The sequence below is a fragment of the Chinchilla lanigera genome, unplaced genomic scaffold (genome assembly GCF_000276665.1).
Source record: "Chinchilla lanigera isolate Chin_1 unplaced genomic scaffold, ChiLan1.0 scaffold00017, whole genome shotgun sequence".
Lineage (NCBI taxonomy): Eukaryota > Metazoa > Chordata > Mammalia > Rodentia > Chinchillidae > Chinchilla > Chinchilla lanigera.
This window is the reverse complement of record NW_004955418.1, coordinates 2,543,628-2,562,683: the sequence shown is the minus strand read 5'-3', so window position 1 is coordinate 2,562,683 and position 19,056 is coordinate 2,543,628. Positions and strand designations below refer to the sequence as shown.

Genomic DNA, 19,056 nt, shown 5'->3' with positions numbered 1-19,056 from the left:
AAGTGCTCTCTACCTCTGAGCCACATTCTCACCCTTTTTCCTTGGAGACAAGGTCTTCCTTGCTAAACTGCCCAGGCTGGGGCTGGCCTCTAACTCATCGTCTCCTGCCTCAGCCTTCCGGATGCTGGGAATGCAGGCGTGTACCACCGTGCCTGGCCAGAGGCTCCTTTGCTTTAGCTGAGGACCTCAATGAGTTTGGAATCAGTAAAGCTTGTATCTAGAATTTGGATGAGGGGAGAATTAGAGAAAAGGTACTAGGTTTGTTTAGGAGAGGAAAGGGTTTGCAGTTCTTGGGAGTAGCCCGGCAACAGGGAGATAAGCAATGGGAAAGAGGGAGAGAACAGAGCAGGCAGCGAAGCTGTGTCCCAGTCCTGTGTGGACTGCGGCCCGAGAGGACTGGTGACGCGGAGCCGGCTGACTTCACAAACCCACATGTCTGCTGTTTCAGCTGGAACCCTAGTTCTTTGTAAAAATCTGTTCTTCTATTAATTTATTGTATTTAAAATAAATTCTTAAATTCTGTTTCTAATCTTTTTAATTTTCAGAGTATTTCCTTAATAAAAAGTTTCACCATCATCTTTTCAATAATTATTAAATCTAAATATAACTTGGTTTCAGTATTCACCATTGTTTACTAATTTATATGTCTTCTTTTTGTTGTTGTTTTGGTTTTGGTTTTGGTTTTGGTTTTGGTTTTTTGAGACAGGGTCTTGCTATGCAGTTCAGGCTGGCCTTGAGCTCATTGTGTAGCCCAGGCTGGTGTCAAACTGGCAACAATCCTCCTGCCTCAGCCTCCCGAGTGCTGGGATTACAAGCATGGGCCACGACACCTGGCTGTCTTTGCTTTTCTTTAATTTATGTTAATTTAATTTGGCTTAGCTGAAGAATTTTGTCAAATAGTTATTTTTTCACAAAAGCTAAACAGGATATACTTTATAAATCCATATTTACTTTTAAATTGCTTTTTTTTTGGTTTTTTTTTGTTTTTTTTTGCCTTCACACAAAGGTTTCGGCTCACAATTCTTTTTCCTCAGACACTTGCTTCTAGCATTCACTACTGGGGCTGGGGATTTAGCTCAGGGGCACAGCGCCTGCCTGGCAAGCACAAGGTTGTGAGTTCAAGTCCTGTGGTACCGGAAAAAAAACAAAAAAATAATAATAATAATAAACAAATAGCACTCACTATTGCTGAGAAGTTGAAATATCAGTCTGGATTTTTCCATCATAATGTAACTTTTATTTCCTACCTGTATGTTTATATGGTTTTGTTTTCATTTTTGTAAAAAAGAAATTTTGCTAGCAAACATCTAGCAGATCTTTCACATACACACAACTCTGTCTTTTTTTTGAGACAGGGTCTCACTATGCAGTTCAGGCTGGCCTTGAGCTCACTGTGTAGCCCACGCTGGCCTCAAATTCACACCAATCTGAGTGCTAGGATTACAGGCATGTGCCACCACGGCTGGCAATGCTGTCTTTTAATGTTGACTTTTTAATCGAGTCCAGCAGATGTTCTCATATTCTTTTATTATTGTGACTCCTCCATCACTTCCTTTCTCTTAGTTTGCAGTGCTGGAAACCAAGGCGCTCTCTGTACAACAGTGTAGAGTTAAATAGGCGTATGGATCTGACATCAAATGAGAACGTTAGCGCCATCTTCTCTATCATTCATTACCTTATTGTGAACGAACCAGAAAATGTAACCACCAAGTTTAATATTGGCCCTTTTATCTCCGGTTACTTACATGCATGGCTCTATGAAAACAGCCCCTAGGCAAGTAGGCTACTCCATTATTCTCAGGCTATCTTGTTCATTTCTGTGTGTATTCTAAAAGAGGTTTAAAAATTTTTTTTGTTTGAGGTTTTTTTGTAACAGGGTCGCTATGTAGTTCTGGCTGGCCTTGAACTTGTATCGATCCTCCTGCCTCAGCCTCACAAGTGCCTTGATTATAGGTGTATACCACCACGCCTGACAAAATATGTAAAGTTTCTACCATGATTTATTTCTAGATATCCCGCAAGAGCTTCATGTGCTCATAGGTGGGGCTCATAGCTGTCTTGCTGTCAGCAGGTGGGGTCTGGTGGAAAGAAGCAAGTGGCCAGGGGCTGACCTGACCTGGAAGGGTGTGTCTCCCTTCGGGGTCCGTGCTTCTCGCTGCTTCCTGTCTGTCAGGAGACAAGCAGCTTCCCCCACCCCAGTCCTTCCACCAGAGCTTTCTGCCTGGAGTGGGCGCACTTCAAGGACTAAACTACTAAAACGCGAGCTAAAATAAACCTCCCACCTTTAAATTGCAGGTGTTGGGTTTTCTGTCTCAGCAACAAGGACAGTGACTAAGACGGGATTCACTTAGTTCCCATTCCTCTATTTTTGGTCATTGCCAGTTACTTTTTCCAGGAACTGATACACTTTAAAAAGGAGTAAGAGTTACTTATTTACATCATCTGGCACTCAAACTACAGTGGAAGGAAGAGGGAGCTAAACGGGGCACGACGGCACACACCTGTAACCCCAGCACTCGGGAGGCTGAGGCAGAAGGATGGCTGCGAGTTCGAGACCAGCCTGGGCTACAAATTGAGTTCAAGGCCAGCCTGAACTGCATAGCGAGACCCTGCCTCCAAAAAAAAAAAGAAAGAAAAAAGATGACGGAGCTGCAGGCAGTGCAGTACACGATGGAGAAGTCAGGGGCTCCACCTAGCTGTGTTAGTACCGATGGGCAATTATCCGTCCTCTCTGAGACTCACCTTTGGGCGATCTATGTTCAGGGTTTTAGTTTGCTATTTCATCTGTAAAAGTGAGTATCTTACCGTTTCTGGTTTGGTTTTTGGTTTATGTTTTGGGGGTGCTGTTTTTGAAAATTATTTTGCAGAGGTGGAATAAACAGCCGCTACTAAAATAGAAATGAAAGTGGTTGAATGGAAATGCTGAAATACTGTTTTGCAATTGAAGAGGTAAAACGTGCTATTGTGACATACTGAATATTGAAGCTAGAGACTTGAGAAACAGCAGCTTTGACCTCCACGTTGGTGGGGAGCGTGTGAGCAGGCCAGGCAGCCCTCCCACTGAGCTACATGCCCAGCCTCATGCTGTTTCTTAAAAGCAAAAGATCAAATTCCCACTCTCCCTCTAAGAGGAAAGACACAGCACAGCCTTATCTTCAAGGATGACAAATAAAACAAGAGATTTTGGGTTTTTTTACACTGGACTTTAAACTGGGGCCTTTCTGAGCTATATCCCCATTTTATTTTTTTGTTTGTTTTTGTCTTTTTGAGACAGGGTCTCGCTATGCAGTTCAGGCTGGCCTTGAGTGCACTTTGTAGCCCAGGCTGGTCTCGAAGTCGCAACGATCCCCCTGCCTCAGCCTCCTGAGTGCTGGGATTACAAGCATGCGCCACCATGCTCAGCTCCCATTCTCTTTTATATTCTGGATAGGGAATCGCTAAATTGCCCAGCCAGGATTTGAGCTTGCACATGTCCTGCCTCAGCTCCCTCAGGGCTAGGATAACAAGGGTGGGCCACCAGGCCAGACTCCAAGAGAATTCTATACAAAACTCGCTAATGTAACTCATCCCTGGAGCCTCTCCACGTAAGTTGCGTCTTCACAACTGGTTTTTGTCCAATCCATAAGTAGCTGACTACTCCTCCAGGTCCTCAGTTCCTTATGCAGGCTCCAGCAGCACATAAAATCTGTATTATCCTTTTTCTCTTGTTCACCTATTTTATGTCATTTTACTCTGGCTCCCTAAGATGGAGGTGTTCTTCCGTCCTGTAGGCACTGTAAAATACCAAGCTGTAGGCACTGAAAAATACCAAGTTTAGACTAGAAAATATGATTCAGCAGTTTAAAAGGTGAACAGTCAAGCTTCTAACATTTATACAGTACAGTGAAACACTGCCAATAACTGCTAATTCCACCATTATAAAAATTCAACTTTGCCAAGTTGGAAGCAAGGAGGTCCAAAAACGGATTAAAAAATTAAACATAAAAGGGCATTTCAGCCGGGCGTGGTGGCACACGCCTCTAATCGCGGCACTCGGGAAGCTGAGACAGGAGGATCGCCGCGAGTTCGAGGGCAGCTAGGGCTACATTGTTCAGCCCAGTCTGGTGACCCTGTCTCAAAAAAAAAAGGCAGTTTTTTGCTTGCTCTAACTTGTATTTTGCTCCAAACTACAGAGACTCCCTAAATGTACAGCCATCGCCTCTGCCCCAGCGTGAGCAGCACCACCGGACTTCGGTGTGTAAAGACAGAGAGTAAAGACTAAAAAGCAGCTCGCAGCCCAGAAGGACTGCGCCAGGAGAGCGCGGAAAGGGATCGTCTCGCGATCTTCGCGATCTCGCGAGAGGCGTTTAAGAGCCACGTCACAATCTTCCGGCCCTCGCTCACAGCGCCGGGAGCCGGAAGAAGCTGGCGGCGGAACACTGCGCTCACGGGGCCGTTTTGGCAGGCGGACTTCCGCCGGAAGAGCGGAGGCGCCTGGGACCACCGGCTAGTGTTGCTACGTGTTCCGAGCGGCCCGCGGCTCTGTGGAGATGGCCTGCGCCGCTGCGCGGACCCCGGCCGACCAAGACAGGTGGGTCCTGAGAGAGGGGCGCTTGCTGCGGCGCCGCGGGTGCTGCGCCCCCCGCACCCCGCGGCCTCGAGGCCGGCCTCGCCCGGAAGCCTGCAGCGCGGCCCTCGCCGGGACCTTCGCCTTCCGAGCTTGTGCTTGCTTTGCGGCCGCGAAGTAACCGCCGCAGCGTGAGGACTGTGCTCCTCCTTGGTACCGCTGGTACCGTCTGGGTTACATAGGGGTGGGGACCGCTTCGGCAGCTGTTGGCCGGCAGTTGCGGCCGCGTCACAGGTACCCACTGGCTTGTTTCCGTTGGTTGACCCGTGTGACCAGGCCAGCCTTAAGCGCGCCACGTCGCCCGTGAGCTCTTCCTGCCTCAGCCTCGCGGCTGTTGGGGTCGCGGGCGCGCGCCAACGCGCTTGAGTACTTTCGTTGGTTTTTCACCTCTAACAAATGACGGTTTTTTCCCAACCAGCGGTGTGAGTAGTTTTCTTTTTAAGTGAGCTAGGTGAAGGAAGGCAGTGGGAAGAGAAGGCAGCAGGGAAATGTAAAGATGTACGGGCTTTTAAACACCGCTTCTCGTGACGCCAGCTGTGCTGCTTCTGTGCAGGTTTATTTGTATCTACCCCGCTTATTTGAACAATAAGAAAACCATCGCGGAGGGGAGGCGGATCCCGATAAGTAAGGTGAGCGGTGACCCGGGCCTGGCGCTTGCGGGTGCGGGGCTGGTCCCGCGCGGCGTGGGGGCGGCCGGGGTTTGAACGCTCCCCCTCGCCCTGGGGGACGCCGGGAGAGCCGTGTTGCGTGGCCGGAGGAGTGTTTCAAACGGCGTCTGACCAGGCCGTGGGGGCAAAGGTTTATTTTTTTTTTAAACCACGGTTATTCCGGTCTTTAATAAAGGAAATAAAAATGATAGCATTACACACGATAAAGTCCAGAACACGGCTTAGGTTCCTAAGGGTGGGATGTCGTGGCGGGGGTGCAGTGCACAGGGCCAGCGAGGGCCTGTCCTGCGGGAGGCGCGGGCTTGGGAGCGGGGAGGGGCGACGGTGGGGGACCTGGCCGAGATCCCCAGCTGCCTGCTGAGGAGTGGGGTGAAAGGGTAAAATAAGAAACGGACACTTAGTAATGCCTGACGGGGCCTGAGAGGCCAGTGCCCAGGACGGGCAGAGACAGCCACGCCCAGCCGCTGTTGAGTGGGTGTGTGCAATGATAGGAGCGCCGAGGGAGACTCAGAAGGCCACTCAGCCGGCAACGCGAAATCCTGGGACGACTCAAGAGGGCGGAGGCGGTCCCGTGCGAAGGAGGGTCTTGCCCTGCAGTGATTTTCAGTCTTGGTGGTGTTAGCTTAGTTTCAGTGGGTAGGAGAGGGTGGCCCGCCCCTAAGGAGTTCATGGGGAAGCTCTGAAGGGTGATAGCGATAATCCCAAGCCTCCATGTATCCCTTAGAGAAGTATGCAAAATTAGCCTCTGTGACTTTGTGGTCCCCCGCAGGTTACAGTTTTAAAAGTTAAGATTTCTCCTTTGTGCTCTTTGGATAAAAAACTCACCTTTCCTGTGGAAGTTTCACTTCAGTTCAGGAAGTGCTTGATACCAAGGGTTTTGTAGCAGCTTTTCTGTTTCAAATTGATGTTATATTCTATTTTTAAAGAGTTTTCTAATCTATTTTTAAAGTCTGTTTTCTAATCTAATGACAGATTTCAGAGAGTTTGGTCTGTGAAGCCATGAATTAGCTATTTTTGTGTTACTTAGTATCTTTCATTTTGCTGCAACTTAAATGTGTAAAAAAGTCGATTTTGCTGCCTCACGAAAATACAGATACTAAAGCACTTGTTCAAAATAATGCCCAACATCAAGTCGCTGTGACACTGTGGTTATAAGCTCTTTGGAGAGTGAATTTTTTAAATGTTTCTTGGTATACAGCAGACATACCAATTAATTTTCACAAAGGGAGTACTTCCGGGTAACCAGCATCCAAATTTAAAAAACATTGCCAAGCTAGGTGTGGTGTGTACCTGTGCCTATAATCCTGTCACTTTGGAGATTGAGACAGGAGGATCCAGAGTTCAAGGCCAGCCTGGGTTACATAGTGAGACCCCCCACCTCAAAAAAATTTTACTGTTTTGCAGGAAGACTCCTTTCTGTCCCCTCCCAGTCAGTGTCCTGTGTCTTTTTTTTTTTTTTTCCACTAAACTTTAAGCTGATGAGATTTACCCATTTTTTGAGGTGTAGGTTTTTGTTGTTGGTATGTTTTGATTCTGGGAATGGACCAAGGGCCTTGGGTTTGCTAGGCATGTACCCTGCCACTGAGGAACACCCCGCAACCCCTTTCAAGACAGTTCAGTTCTCATTGCTCTGTGGCAGTTTAACAGCAGCACCATTGATAATTATCGTCCAGAACAGCCCAGTGCATGTTAAGGAGCTTGGCAGCGTCCCTGGCTCTCTCCACTAGAAGACGGGTTCTCTCCCCTAGCTAACGCAGAGCAGCCGCAAAGGTGGGTAAGTTGGTCTGCTGAGAACCACGGCTCTGTAACCCGCATTGTGCAAGTATACCACACTCCTGTTGGTGGATAACGGGGTTGTTTCTAATTTGGGGCTGTTGTGCAGAGTGCTACTGTGAGTACTTTTGAGCTTGTCTTTTTTGTTTTTCTGTTGAGTGTGTACCTAGGATGGACTCACGGGCCATAGGGAATCACACATTTAGCTTCAGTAAACACTGCCATTTTCTAGCGGCTCTGTGTGTAACTGTTTAGTCAGCAGTCATTGAGCACCTGCAGTTTCAGAGAACCACACTGGGAATATGCTGGTACACAAAACCACGCCCTTGTCCTCATGAAGTTTATGCTCTTTAAAAGAGAGACTGACACACAGTATGCATTAGTGTTACTCCCAGGGTGCTTTTTTAGTTTTTGTTTGTTTTGTTTTGGGAGTAGCACTCAGGGCCTTTGCACTGAACTGTATCCCCAGACCTTTTTGTTTTGCTTTGTTCAGGAGTTTTTTTTTTTTTGAGACAGGATCTCACTAAGGGCCCCAGGCTTGACATCCTCCTGTCTCAGCTTTAGGAATTTTTAAAATTACAGTTGAAACAAACCATACCTAGTGAAAGGACCTAAGGTTTGGGTGTGTTTTGATGATAGTATTTGAAATGATTTATATGGTCATAGAGTGGTATCTCCTTAAAGATAAACTACTGAGTGTTTTTGTTTTGAACTGCTTAGGCTGTTGAAAATCCTACAGCTACAGAAATTCAAGACGTATGCACAGCAGTCGGACTTAATGCATTTATTGAGGTAGGATGTGAATTGGCACTGTTTTCAGTACTCATCTTGCTCATGTAATAACTTGCTTAAAGCCTGTTTCTGTTTTGTTTTGTTTATGTTAGAAAAATAAAATGTACTCTAGAGAATGGAATCGTGATGTTCAATACAGAGGCAGGGTCCGAGTCCAGCTCAAGCAGGAGGATGGCAGCCTCTGCCTGGGACAGTTCCCTTCACGTAAGCTTTTTTTAAATTTTCTTTTTAATGACTAAATCGAGCTCAAGAATAGGTTATTCCTGTTCAACACCAAAAAAAGTTCTAAAACTGACCATTTGAAAGGTATAAATGAATTTTTTTAATTTAGAGAAAGGACTGCTGATAGGAAGAGGTAAACAGATGTCAAGAACTTTTTTTTTTTCCAGTACTGGGGATTGCAGTTAACACTGAGCTACATCCCTAGCCCTTTTTTTACGGTGAGACAGTGTGTCACTTCGTTGCCCAGGCTGGGCTCAAACTTGTGATCTTCCTGCCTCAGCCTCCCAGGGTGCTAAGATTATAGGCATTCAATACTACATCCAGCAAGAACTTCTTTGAAAATGTGATAGAACCTGCAAATTGTTCTAAAAAAAGTTAAACATTGTATTTTGGAAAACCATCGTTGCCAGCTTGAATTAAACTTATTAAACGGCTGTATACTAACTTTCAGGTCCTAGAGACCCTTCAAATCTGTTAATTCAGTAAATCTAAAGGGTCGTATTGAGTGTAAAAAGCAAGAGATAGCAGTGTGACACTAGTCAGGTAAATTTAAAAATAAAACATTACCGTTTACCAATAGATATACTTAATATTGTTCATTAATCATGTTTTTGAAATAGAGTGGGAGGAAACACCCTTTTCTTTCTTTCTTTTTCTTCCTTCCTTCCTTTCTTTCTTTCTTTCTTTCTTGGTAGTACTGGGAATTAAACAAGGGCGTTTGTACTGAGCTACATCCTCAGCCCTTCATGTTTAAATTTTTTATTTTGAGAGTGGGTCTCACTGAGTTCCCCAAGCAGGGCTCAGACTTGTGATCCTCCTGCCTCAGCCTCCCAAGTGCTTTAATTACAGGGATGTGCCACTCTGCTTATACTAAAAACTTAAAACTGATAAAGCAAATAGTTCCACTCTGCTTATACTAAAAACTTAAAACTGATAAAGCAAATAGTTTAGAAAAAACTAAAAAAAGCAAATAGTTCTTTTCCTTTGCCGTAATTGGAATTGAATCCAGGGCCTTTGAGCTGAGCTACACTCCAGCCCTTTTCCTATTTTCCACACTTAAAACTGATAAAACTGAGGGCTGGGGATTTAGCTCAGTGGCACAGCGCCTGCCTGGCAAGCACAAGGTCGTGAGTTCAATTGCTGGTACCAGAAAAAAGACAAAAAACAAAACTGGTAAAAACTGGAGGAGGTGGGGAGTGGAGACTTTAGGGGAGCTAATGGTCAAAGATTATAGGAGTGTCTCTAATGTTATATTTCTTGAAGAAAATAACAAAGACCACTATATTAAAAGTGTTAGTTAAAAATAAAAATGTTAGTTCCGGATATTGGGAAAACAAGTGTTTATATGTTAATTTTTTCTGAATTTTTTATTTCAAAATATATTTTAAGAAATGGGGCTAATAGTTCGTCATAGTAGTGCAAGCCTATAATCCCAGTACTGTGGGAAGCTGAGGCAGGAGAATTGCAAATTCTGGCAAATTAGCAAGATTCTGTCATAAAATAGGAAAAGGGCAGATGTGAAGGCGATCTGGTGTGACATTTGTCACCCTATTGGGTGCCATGGTTGGTTGAGCTGATCTGGCTGGCAAGGCAGAGTCCCCTTCCCCAGTGCTCCATGTGCATCCCTCCCGAAGCTGCAAGGGGACAGCCACCCCCGACGGAGAAGGACGGAGGAGGACCCCTCCTTGGTTGGGGTATAGGAGTAGCTATGCTCCCCTGCTGGACCTCCAGACAGGCTCTCAAAATAGGAAAAGGGCTGGAGGGTAGCTCAGCTCAAAGGCCCTGGATTCAATTCCAATTACGGCAAAGGAAAAGAACTATTTGCTTTTTTTAGTTTTTTCTCTTCAGTTTAATTAAACTTTTCCATTTAATTCAACTAAAAGCAGTAATATTATCATAGAAACTGAGTGTAGTTTTTTTAAATCAAATTCAAATGGGTTGGTTTTTATGTAGAATTCCTGTCAGGAGACAGGAAATCTGCTGGAAACTTAGGCACATGACTCAGCGCTGTCTGGTGTGTGGAAGTGTTTTCTTTCTCTTTGACATTGACCTGCGCTAAAGACCATAAAACAGTCAGACAGCGCAGATAGATGTGAACGCTGTCGTTGAAAAGACACTGCTTCCGTTTCCAGTGAGACAGTAAAGAGAGCACAGGCACTGAGCAGGCGTGTAGAGCAAGGAAAGCCGAGAGTTGTGCGGAGGTAAAGCGGCGTCAGCCAGGCTCACGAGTGAAGGTGCAGTGAAGGGCCCTGTGTTTCCGTAGCTGAAGGTGCCGTGGGTGAGATTTGGACTCTTTCCAGTTGGTTATATTTAGATACAGTCCTCACTGATTTTCCTGCCGTTACTAGGACCAAGACCAGAATTCTTGGTTTAAACTTAATCGTTTTACTTAGCATAGGAGGACCGTGCACTTGCCAGGCAGGCACTTGCGCCACTGAGCTCTATCCCCGGCCTCTTCCCATTTTCTTAATATGATAGTTTGTTGGACTTTATCATATTCAGGTGAATAACTTTTTATGGCTTATTTCCTAGATGATATACTAAACCTACCTTCTGGTTCCCAGGTAAGTCGGTAATGTTGTATGCAGCAGAAATGATACCTAAGCTAAAAACAAGGACACAGAAAACCGGAGGTGGTGACCCAAATCTTCAGCAAGGAGAGGGAAGTAAGAAAGGAAAAGGGAAGAAGAAGAAATGATCCACGGTGCGCATCAAGGATGCGACCCCTCTGCAGGACGCGGTGGAGGCGTCTTTGTCGCTGAGGGCAAAGCTTGTCATTTGCATCAATCACCTAACTACAGACTTCTGTGCCTGCCGTCTTCATCATCGGAGCTGACTATGACATGAGTCCATCACAGTACAACACAGTGGAATTACATCTAGCTTTTATGCAGTATCAAAGAAAAAAATTGCTTTCAATGAAGTGTTTGTGGAAAAAATATTTTGAAATGGATAGTGGGCTATGCCAGAAGTTAATGGATATCTGTATCTGTCCTCTGTGTAAGCATGTATTTCAGATAAATAAGTTTAGTAAGATTTGAAATACACATTTTGTTCGCCTTTTAAGTTAATTAAATTTTTTAAACTGCCTTGGTTGTGTTTGCTCATGAGAAGTTACTGATGCGAGTAAAGGAGGTTGGGTGCGCTTGGACAGTGTGAGCCTACAACAAAAGTGGGAAATCCTCTGTGGAGAAGTCAGCACATGGGGACTGTAGAGCTTGTTCTTTTTTTTTTGCTTGTTTTTTCCAGTACCAGGAATCAACTCACGACCTCGCACTTGCCAGGCAGACACTGTGCTGCTGAGCTAAATCCCCAGCCCAAGCTCGTTCTTTTAATCTAAAAATTACCTGTGCTTTGCACCTTGAAAAGTATACTTTGAAGAAAGAAAATTAGAAAAGTCTTGCTTTTATTTCAGAGCACTTCCTGAAAGCAGTGGTTTTGAAATATCCTGAGTTCTGCTCTTCCTTTGGTCTAGTTGAGCTTGTCCTACTCTCCCTGAGGACTATTTTACCTTTTCCTCAAATTGTATGAGCTACCTCATATTCTTTCAGTGAGTCCCATCCCAACTTTTATCACGATCCACTAATCCTGCTTCCAAAATAAATAAACCCAGAGTTTCATAGCATTGAGGGGATTATGCACTCAGATGATGTGAGGATAATCCACTGGTGTGCAGAAAGCATGACCGTCTGCAGCTGAGAGTAGCAGCGCAGTGTGAGGTCTCAGCTGCTTGGGGAACAGGGTCCCTTAAGGCCAGGAGTTCAGTACCAGCCTCGACAGCATGTTGATACCCTGCCTCCAAAAAAGAAAATTCCAATTTTTTTTCACTCTAAAATTTTTGTTGAATATTTTATAATAAATACAATTAACAGTGTAATAAATATGGCAGGGAGGGGACTGTCCTCTTCGGAAGAGTATTGCTTAGGAATGTGTTTGGCTGGAGAACAATTAGGGACTTAAATAGGATCTTATTTTTTTGAGTTACATGAAATCCAAAGAGGCTATAGGTGATAGATTAGCCATCAGGGATGCCCTCTGTATCTTTCCACTCCAGTACCCATGGCATGTTTCTGATATTCTGTTCGTCATCTTGAGTTTTTAAAAGGGCTGACGGCATCAGACATTTACATGAGTTCAAGGGAGGAGGAAGTGGCAGTTGTGCTGGCCGCTTGTGTTCCCCTTTAAAAATAAAGCGTAGGCTTAGTTTGCGGTTCCTGCCTGTGATTCCAGAACCTGGGAGACAGGCCAGCCAAGGCTACATAGTGAGTTCAAAGCCTGGACTACCTAGTGATACCGTGTCTCCAAAAAAATGTTTTAAGTAAAGCACAATAACGATGCAGTGGTACCTAGCAAAGTCCAAGTTGGGGGGTGCTGAAGCAAGAGGATCACAAGTTAAAGCCCACCCTGGGCAACTTGGTGACGTAGGCCCTGTCTCAAAATTTTAAAAGGCTGGGAATGTAGCTCAGTGTAAAGACCTGGATTCAATCCCCAGTATCACAGGAAAAGAAAAATTACCCTCAAAATCCTTCCTAGAAGACTGACCTAAGTCTCAGTTTTTGAGAGCTATAGCACAAGTTATCTAGCAGCAAGGGAGGCTGGGAGAGTGAACATAGAGCTTGTTCAACCCTGGTGGTAGAGACATCTAAAGAAGAGTCGTGGAGAACTCATCCCGGGGCAGCAAACTTGAAAGATGGTCACAGATAACTAGATGGTGGGCATGTTGGTGCACAGTTGTAATCCCAGCACTCAGGAAGCTCAAGCAGGAGGATCGCTGTGTGTTCGAGGCCAGCCTGAACTGCATAGCAAGAAACTATCTCAAAAAACAGCAAGGAGGCTGGGAATATAGCTCAGGGGCATGAGCGCCTGCCAGGCAAGCGCAAGGTCCCGAGTTCGATTCCTCATACAAAAAAAAAGCTTCACAGTCTTGCTGGAGCAGTATATTGCTGTGCAGCACATTTCCTACTTGACAATAGGTAAGTGAAAAATGAATCAGCAAAGTTGAGCGTTTATTCATGTGTTGAGATGCTATTTGTATTCGTTTCAGAAAACATTGTTCATATCCTTTGCCCATTGATTTATGACTTTGTTATCAAACTCATGCCTAATTTGAACAGTTTTGTTTCCATTTTAGGCATCAGCTTCTACCTGTAGAAGAGGAGGATTTCGTTTTCCTCCTTCCATTTCCCCTACCACACACACATGCATTCTTCCCCTTTTCCCATTCTCCCAAGATATTTCATAATTCTAGTCACATGACTGACATTACCACGTTCCATTTCCTAGCTGAGCCATGTAGTCTGCTACGCCGAAGCATGCTTGTAGCTCCATGGTACAGCGTTTGCCTAGAATGGGGATGGCCTGGAGTTGGACCCCCAGCATTGCCCCAAAAAAGTTCGGTTTTGGGTCCAGCAGCCCTGGACTGCCCTGGGAGCTTGTATTCAGCTGGGTGCGATGGTGCACACCTGTAAAGCCAGCAGTTGGAAGCTGAGGCAGGAGGATCGCCTTGAGTTGGCTAGACTGGGCTATGAGGTAAGTTCAAGGCAAATTTGAACTACCTAGTGAGACTCTGTCCCAGAAAATAATAATGCAATTTCTCTGGTCTGACCCAGGTTTCAAGTGCATTTAATCGAATAACCGGCTGATTCTTTTTGATGGTTGATTAGATTTTTGGTTTTGTTTTTTGAGACAGGGTCTTGCCATGTAGTCCAGGCTGGTCTCAAACTCGAGGCAATCCTACTTCAGCCTCCTGGGTGCTGGGATTACAGGCGTGCACGGCCATACCGACTCCCAGGTGATTCTTAAGGCACATTAAAGTTTGAGAAACACTGAAGTATGTTGTTTTTCTCCCGTAAGCTTCATTGTTTGCTTTTGAACTAATTAATGTTTTTAGCTTTCATTTACTTAGTGTTTAAAATATCATTAATTCCACCACAAATTACCTGTTGTGTCAAAACGTGTGTCAAAATGTCCGTTTTTGTGTGTTTTGCTCCTAGACGTTGCATGCCTGAAAGTTGCACTACCCTTCTCCCCTTACACTGGCCAAGTGTGCGGTTACCGGTAGGGATCTTTGTACCGCAGAAGCTCAGTGGATAGCTTCGTGGTCACCACTGCCACCGGGCACCAGCGATTTAGGGCCTTCGTGCTGAGCTACGTCCCCAGCCTTTTTTCTTTTTTATTTGAGACAGGGTCTCACTAAGTTGCCCCAGCTGGGCCTTTCCTGTGTTTAGTTTTGTCTTTCACAGTAAGTAGCTTTTCCTAGGTTGGGAGGGGTGCGGGCGGGCATCCCCAGCCCAGGTTCTCCTAGTTTCTTTTTTGTTGTTGGGTTTTTTTGTTTGTTTGTTTTTGTTTTGTTTTGTTTTGTTTTGTTTTCTGGTACCGGGAATCGAACTCACGCCCTTGCGCTTGCCAGGCAGGTGCCGTGCCGCTGAGCTAAATCCCCAGGCCGCAGGTTCTCCTGGTTTGAAGTCCCTCCCTCTGCTCTGCCCGCGGCCCCCGCTCTGGTTGCAGCCGCGCTGTCACCTGGGTGGCACAGGGTAGATTTCCCGCCCTATTTTCGCCTCCTCCCAACACTAACTTCGCTCTCGGCAGCTCTCTTCTGATACTGGGGCGTCTGTGTGGAGGAGACCGGGCAGGGCAGGAAAACGGATGCCCCCCCGCCCCCCGCGAATAGCCCGTCCTGGCCCCCAAACCTGTGACTCCGCTGGGCCTGCGGCGAGACGGGCTGGCAAGTGTGATTGAAGTTAAGGCTCTGAGCGCCAGCTGGGCCGGCAGCGCGCAGGCCCTTTCTATAAGAGGCGGCAGGCGGGCGGGCGGGAGTCCCGGCGACGCGAGGAGGCGTCCGGACTCCGCCACGCTGGTCACCTTCGTCCTCCGGTCTGCGCGGCTGACACCGGAACTGTGAGACCATCCGTCCATCTGTGAGTGGGCGTTTGTTTGACGGTGCCGGGGGTTGAACCAGGGCCTTCCTACTGAGCTTCGTCACCCAACTCGCCAGCCCCCTTTTCTTTGAGACAGGGTCTCGCTAAGTTGTCCAGGTTTTGCGTGCTTCCTGCCTCGGCCTTCCATGTGCTGGGGTCATAGTTGCGTGCCGCCGCTTCCAGCTTCGTGCAGTTTTAAGACGCTGAATGTGCAGTACTGTTTTGAGCGCAGGAAGGATATGCGGGTGAAGGAGTTAGCTAAAACAGACGGCCCGGTCCTGGGGGGTCCTCAGCAGTATTTTTGGCAAGGTCAGGGTTTGTTTGGTTTTTTTTTTGTTTTTTTTTGTTTTTGTTTTTGTTTTGCGGTACCGGGGATTGAACGCAGGACCTTGTGCTTATGCCACTGAGCTATATCCCCAGCTCAGGATTTTGTTTCTTGAGTCTGGTTTTCCTAGGTATGTTATCCAGGCTGGTCTCAAACTCCTGGGCTCAAGGGATCCTCCTGCCTCAGCCTTCGGGGTGGCTGGGACTGTAGGTGTGCGCCTCTGCCCAACTCCTCGGGTGATTCTGCTTCTCGCCCAGGTCTGAATGCCTCTGTTCAGAGTGTAAAGGCAGGATTACCTAACCCAGTAGGTTTGTTTCTGTTTTGTTTTGTGTTTTTTTGTGGGAGTTTTTTTGCAACTTTCACAAACCAGGTTTCACTGGTACAATTTAGGGTCCATAGTGGTCACACTCACCATAGGGAATTTGTACCTGTGCACGGTACAACTTGATTCTTTTCCCCACCCCCGCCCTCCCTTCCCCATCCACAAAGCTTTGCTTCCATGTTACCGATTACACGTTTTGGTCCTTATGTACACTTTCAGTTTTTCACACCAGAGAAACAGTGCGCTGTTTACACATGTGTGTCTGATTTATTCCACTTAAGATTGTGGTCTCAAGGTGCGTCCATTTTCCTAAAATGTTTTCAACTTATCCTTCTTTATGGCTGCCTCGGCCTTCCTGCCTCGGCCTTCCATGCTGTATAAAAATCCCACATCTTTTGTATCCATTCATCCCTCGATGGGCATTTGGGCTGTTTCCAAGAGCTACCTGTTACAAGCTGTGCCGCTGTACACATGGGTGCACACGCATCTCTGTGGCTTTTAATTCTTTCAGGAAGATACCCAGGAGCGCAGCAGCCAGGTCCAATGGAACCTCTAGTCCTAGCTTTTTGAGGAATCTCCGCACTGATTCCACAGTCTAACCTGGCAGTTTCATCTCTACGGGCAGTTCCCAGTCTATCAACATCACCTCAGATTTTGGGAATTCAAATTCTTCAGCCCCACGCCAGACGACTGGCTCGGGAGTGTGGGGATGGGGCCGAGAACCGGGTCTGCTCGCCACGCAGCCCAGCAGCCGCGCAGCCGGGGCGCACACGCAAGCTGGAGAACAGCTGCTGCGCCCAAACGCCTCACCGCTCCTCACGCGCCCCTGACACGGCCCGGGGACGCTGACGGCTTCGCCGTGCCCCTTCCACAGACCGGCCACGCAGGTGAGACCCAGCGCTTTTCCAGCCCCGCCGCGCCGCTCCCTCGCGGCCGGTAACCAGTGTTCCACGCGCGGGCCGGCTGTTTATCTCGCCGGGGAGAGACAGCCTGCAGCCCTGCCTCTCTACGGCAGGCGTATTTCATGCAACCTAAAACCCCAGTTCTGCCTCTTCTGCTGTATGTGAGAGTAATTTCACTTTTCTCTGTGGATCGTGTCTGTGCAGCTGACTTCTCTAGCCATTCCTGTGCGCCGGGGGCTGGTTCCCTATGGCGCTGCGGTGATGCGGACGTGCAAAGGTGTGCTAGGACGGAGAGCCCCTCCCAGTCCTCAGGGCCGGGAGGTTTACACCTGTAGTCCCGCGGGAAGTGATTGGAATTCTACCGAGTTGGTTCCAATCTACCATGTCCAGTGCAGCCCCCGGCGAGAGTAGACACTAAGGCGTATTTGTAGTTGTGGGGACCGAGGGGTCCTAAGTCCAGCCGCGATGATGGCCATCCGGAACAAAGGACTGTACCCAAGGCCGACCCCGGGTTTTATTAACTCATGAAGAGGGGAGTGGCTTGAGGACGAGTGGCTGTGAGAGTGGCGGGAAATACCTGAGTGCCGTGAGCTGGGCTAGGTAGGAGGCCCGAAATCACCCCTGCCATATGCACAGAGGATAGAGTAGTCTGCGTAACACAGTTGAGACGGTATCTAATGTTTTGGGATCCGTGCTTCAGCTCTGATGTGTAATCTTTTATGACCTGGGAAGTCACAGCCTCCCTCTCGAGGCGGACCCCAGCTGACAGGTGGAGCACAGCGCTCCATCCCGCCCTGCCTCACACGTGTTTTATTTGGGAGCCGTGGGGCGGGGCAACACTGCCCGGTGACCTCGCTTCAAAGACCAACATCAGCACCTGAGCTGGACCCATATGCATTAAAGCCAATCGAAGGATAAGGAAAAGTCCCAGCCAGCTCTGCACACATCAGTACACGGAAATAGGGCCAGGCTCGGCCGAAGTGGAGACAACTGCTCCTCCAAGGAGGGTCGCCCAGTGGTCCTCCACAGGGTGCGCGATTGCACTGCGGACCCGTAAGCGGGACAGCTGCGTCACACGGTGGCTCTAGTTTAGTGCTTTGTGGAAGCTCCATGCCGTTCATCATTTCCACTAACAGCCTGCAACAGTGCTTCTGTCCACATCCGTGCCAGCATTTGGTTTTGTTACGTTTGTTTGTTGTGCCTCTTTATAGTAGCACCATTTGCACTAGGATGAGATGGTATATTGTAGTTCTGATTTGCATTACCCGATGGTTAATGATAAGCATGGATTTTCATATATTTCTTGATCATTTATTTGTATTATTTTTGAGAAGTGTCACTTCAAATCTTTTGCTCATTTTTAACTGATTACATTTTTGTTGTTTGGGGGTGTTTTTTGTCCTTTTTTTTTTTTTTTTTTGTCTTTGACACAAGGTCTCACTATGCAGTTCAGGCTGGACTTGAGCTCACTTTGTAGCTCAGGCTGGTCTCAAACTCACAATGATCTTCCTGCCTCAGCCTCCTGAGTGCTGGGATCGCAGGCATGCGCCACCTTGCCTGGCTGACTTTTTTTTTGGGGGGGGGCGGGTACCGGGAATCGAACTCAGGACCTTGCACTTGCCAGGCAGTGCTTAGCCACTGAGCTATATCCCCGGCTGTTTTGTTTTTATGTATTCTGGATATCAATCTTCTGCCAGATGAATAGTTGGCAAATGTTTTTGCCCGTTCTGTAGAGGGTCTCTCCACTGTTTGTTTCCCGGGCTGTGCAGCAGCTTTTCAGTTTGGTACAACCCCATTTGTCAGTTTTTGCTTTTCTGTGTTTTGGGGTCCTACCCAGAGAAACATTGTCTGTACTTGTTTTGAAGTGTTCCTCCCATGTTTTCTTCCAGTAGTTTTAGAATTCCAGGTCTTACAATTAGGTCTTTTGTCCATTTTGAGTTGATTTTCTTTTTTACAGGATGAGAGAGAGCAGTAATGTTTCCTCTCATTCTGTGAGGTATGCTGTGGCCATGTATTTATTTGCCATTTGTATTTCTTCATCTGAGAAGTGTGTTTTCATTTCAGATGCCCACTTTTGATGGGCTCTTTAAATGTGGGGGTTCTAATTTTTTGAGCTCTTCATTCCAAATGTTAGTCCTTGAGGAGTAATGGCAAAATAATTTTCCTAGGTTCTCTTCACTTTGTTGATTTGTTTTGCTGTGCAAAGCTTTTTAATTTAATAAGGTCCCGTATGTTGACTCTTGGTATTTCTTGTGCAAAAAGTCTTTGAGTTTTACCTGTTTTGTCTTCCAGCAGATTAACTATTTCTGCTCTAACCTTTGGTCCATTTTGATTTTAGCGTATCGTGAGTGGCATGGGTCTAAGGTCAGCGTTCGGCATGTGGGGAGCCAGTTTTCCCAGCACAATGCTAAGAGGCTATCTTTCCTCCAGTGAAGGGATTTGGCCCCATTGCCAAAAATTGTGTGACTGAGTGTGCCTAAAGTAGTTTATTGTCGATTCTGTTCCACTGAGCCACAGTCTGTTTTGTTT

At 46.8% G+C, this 19,056-nt stretch overlaps 1 protein-coding gene across 3 annotated transcripts; it reads left to right on the top strand.

Moving 5' to 3' along the window:
• Positions 1-4,431: 4,431 nt before the first annotated feature.
• On the top strand, positions 4,432-11,151 carry Srp19 (signal recognition particle 19kDa). 3 transcript variants are annotated; one of them, XM_005382144.2, is made up of 5 exons: positions 4,437-4,570; positions 5,160-5,235; positions 7,768-7,839; positions 7,932-8,043; positions 10,626-11,151. In XM_005382144.2, exons 1-5 carry the CDS (start codon positions 4,530-4,532, stop codon positions 10,757-10,759), a joined length of 435 nt encoding a protein of 144 aa, XP_005382201.1. In that variant the 5' UTR covers positions 4,437-4,529; the 3' UTR covers positions 10,760-11,151. The 3 variants fall into 3 exon arrangements, with proteins under 3 accessions (XP_013368389.1, XP_005382201.1, XP_013368387.1); XM_013512933.1 differs by lacking the exon at positions 4,437-4,570 and adding an exon at positions 4,910-5,028; XM_013512935.1 differs by lacking the exon at positions 5,160-5,235 and having other exon boundaries at positions 4,432-4,570; positions 10,626-10,683.
• The last annotated feature ends 7,905 nt before the right edge of the window (positions 11,152-19,056 follow it).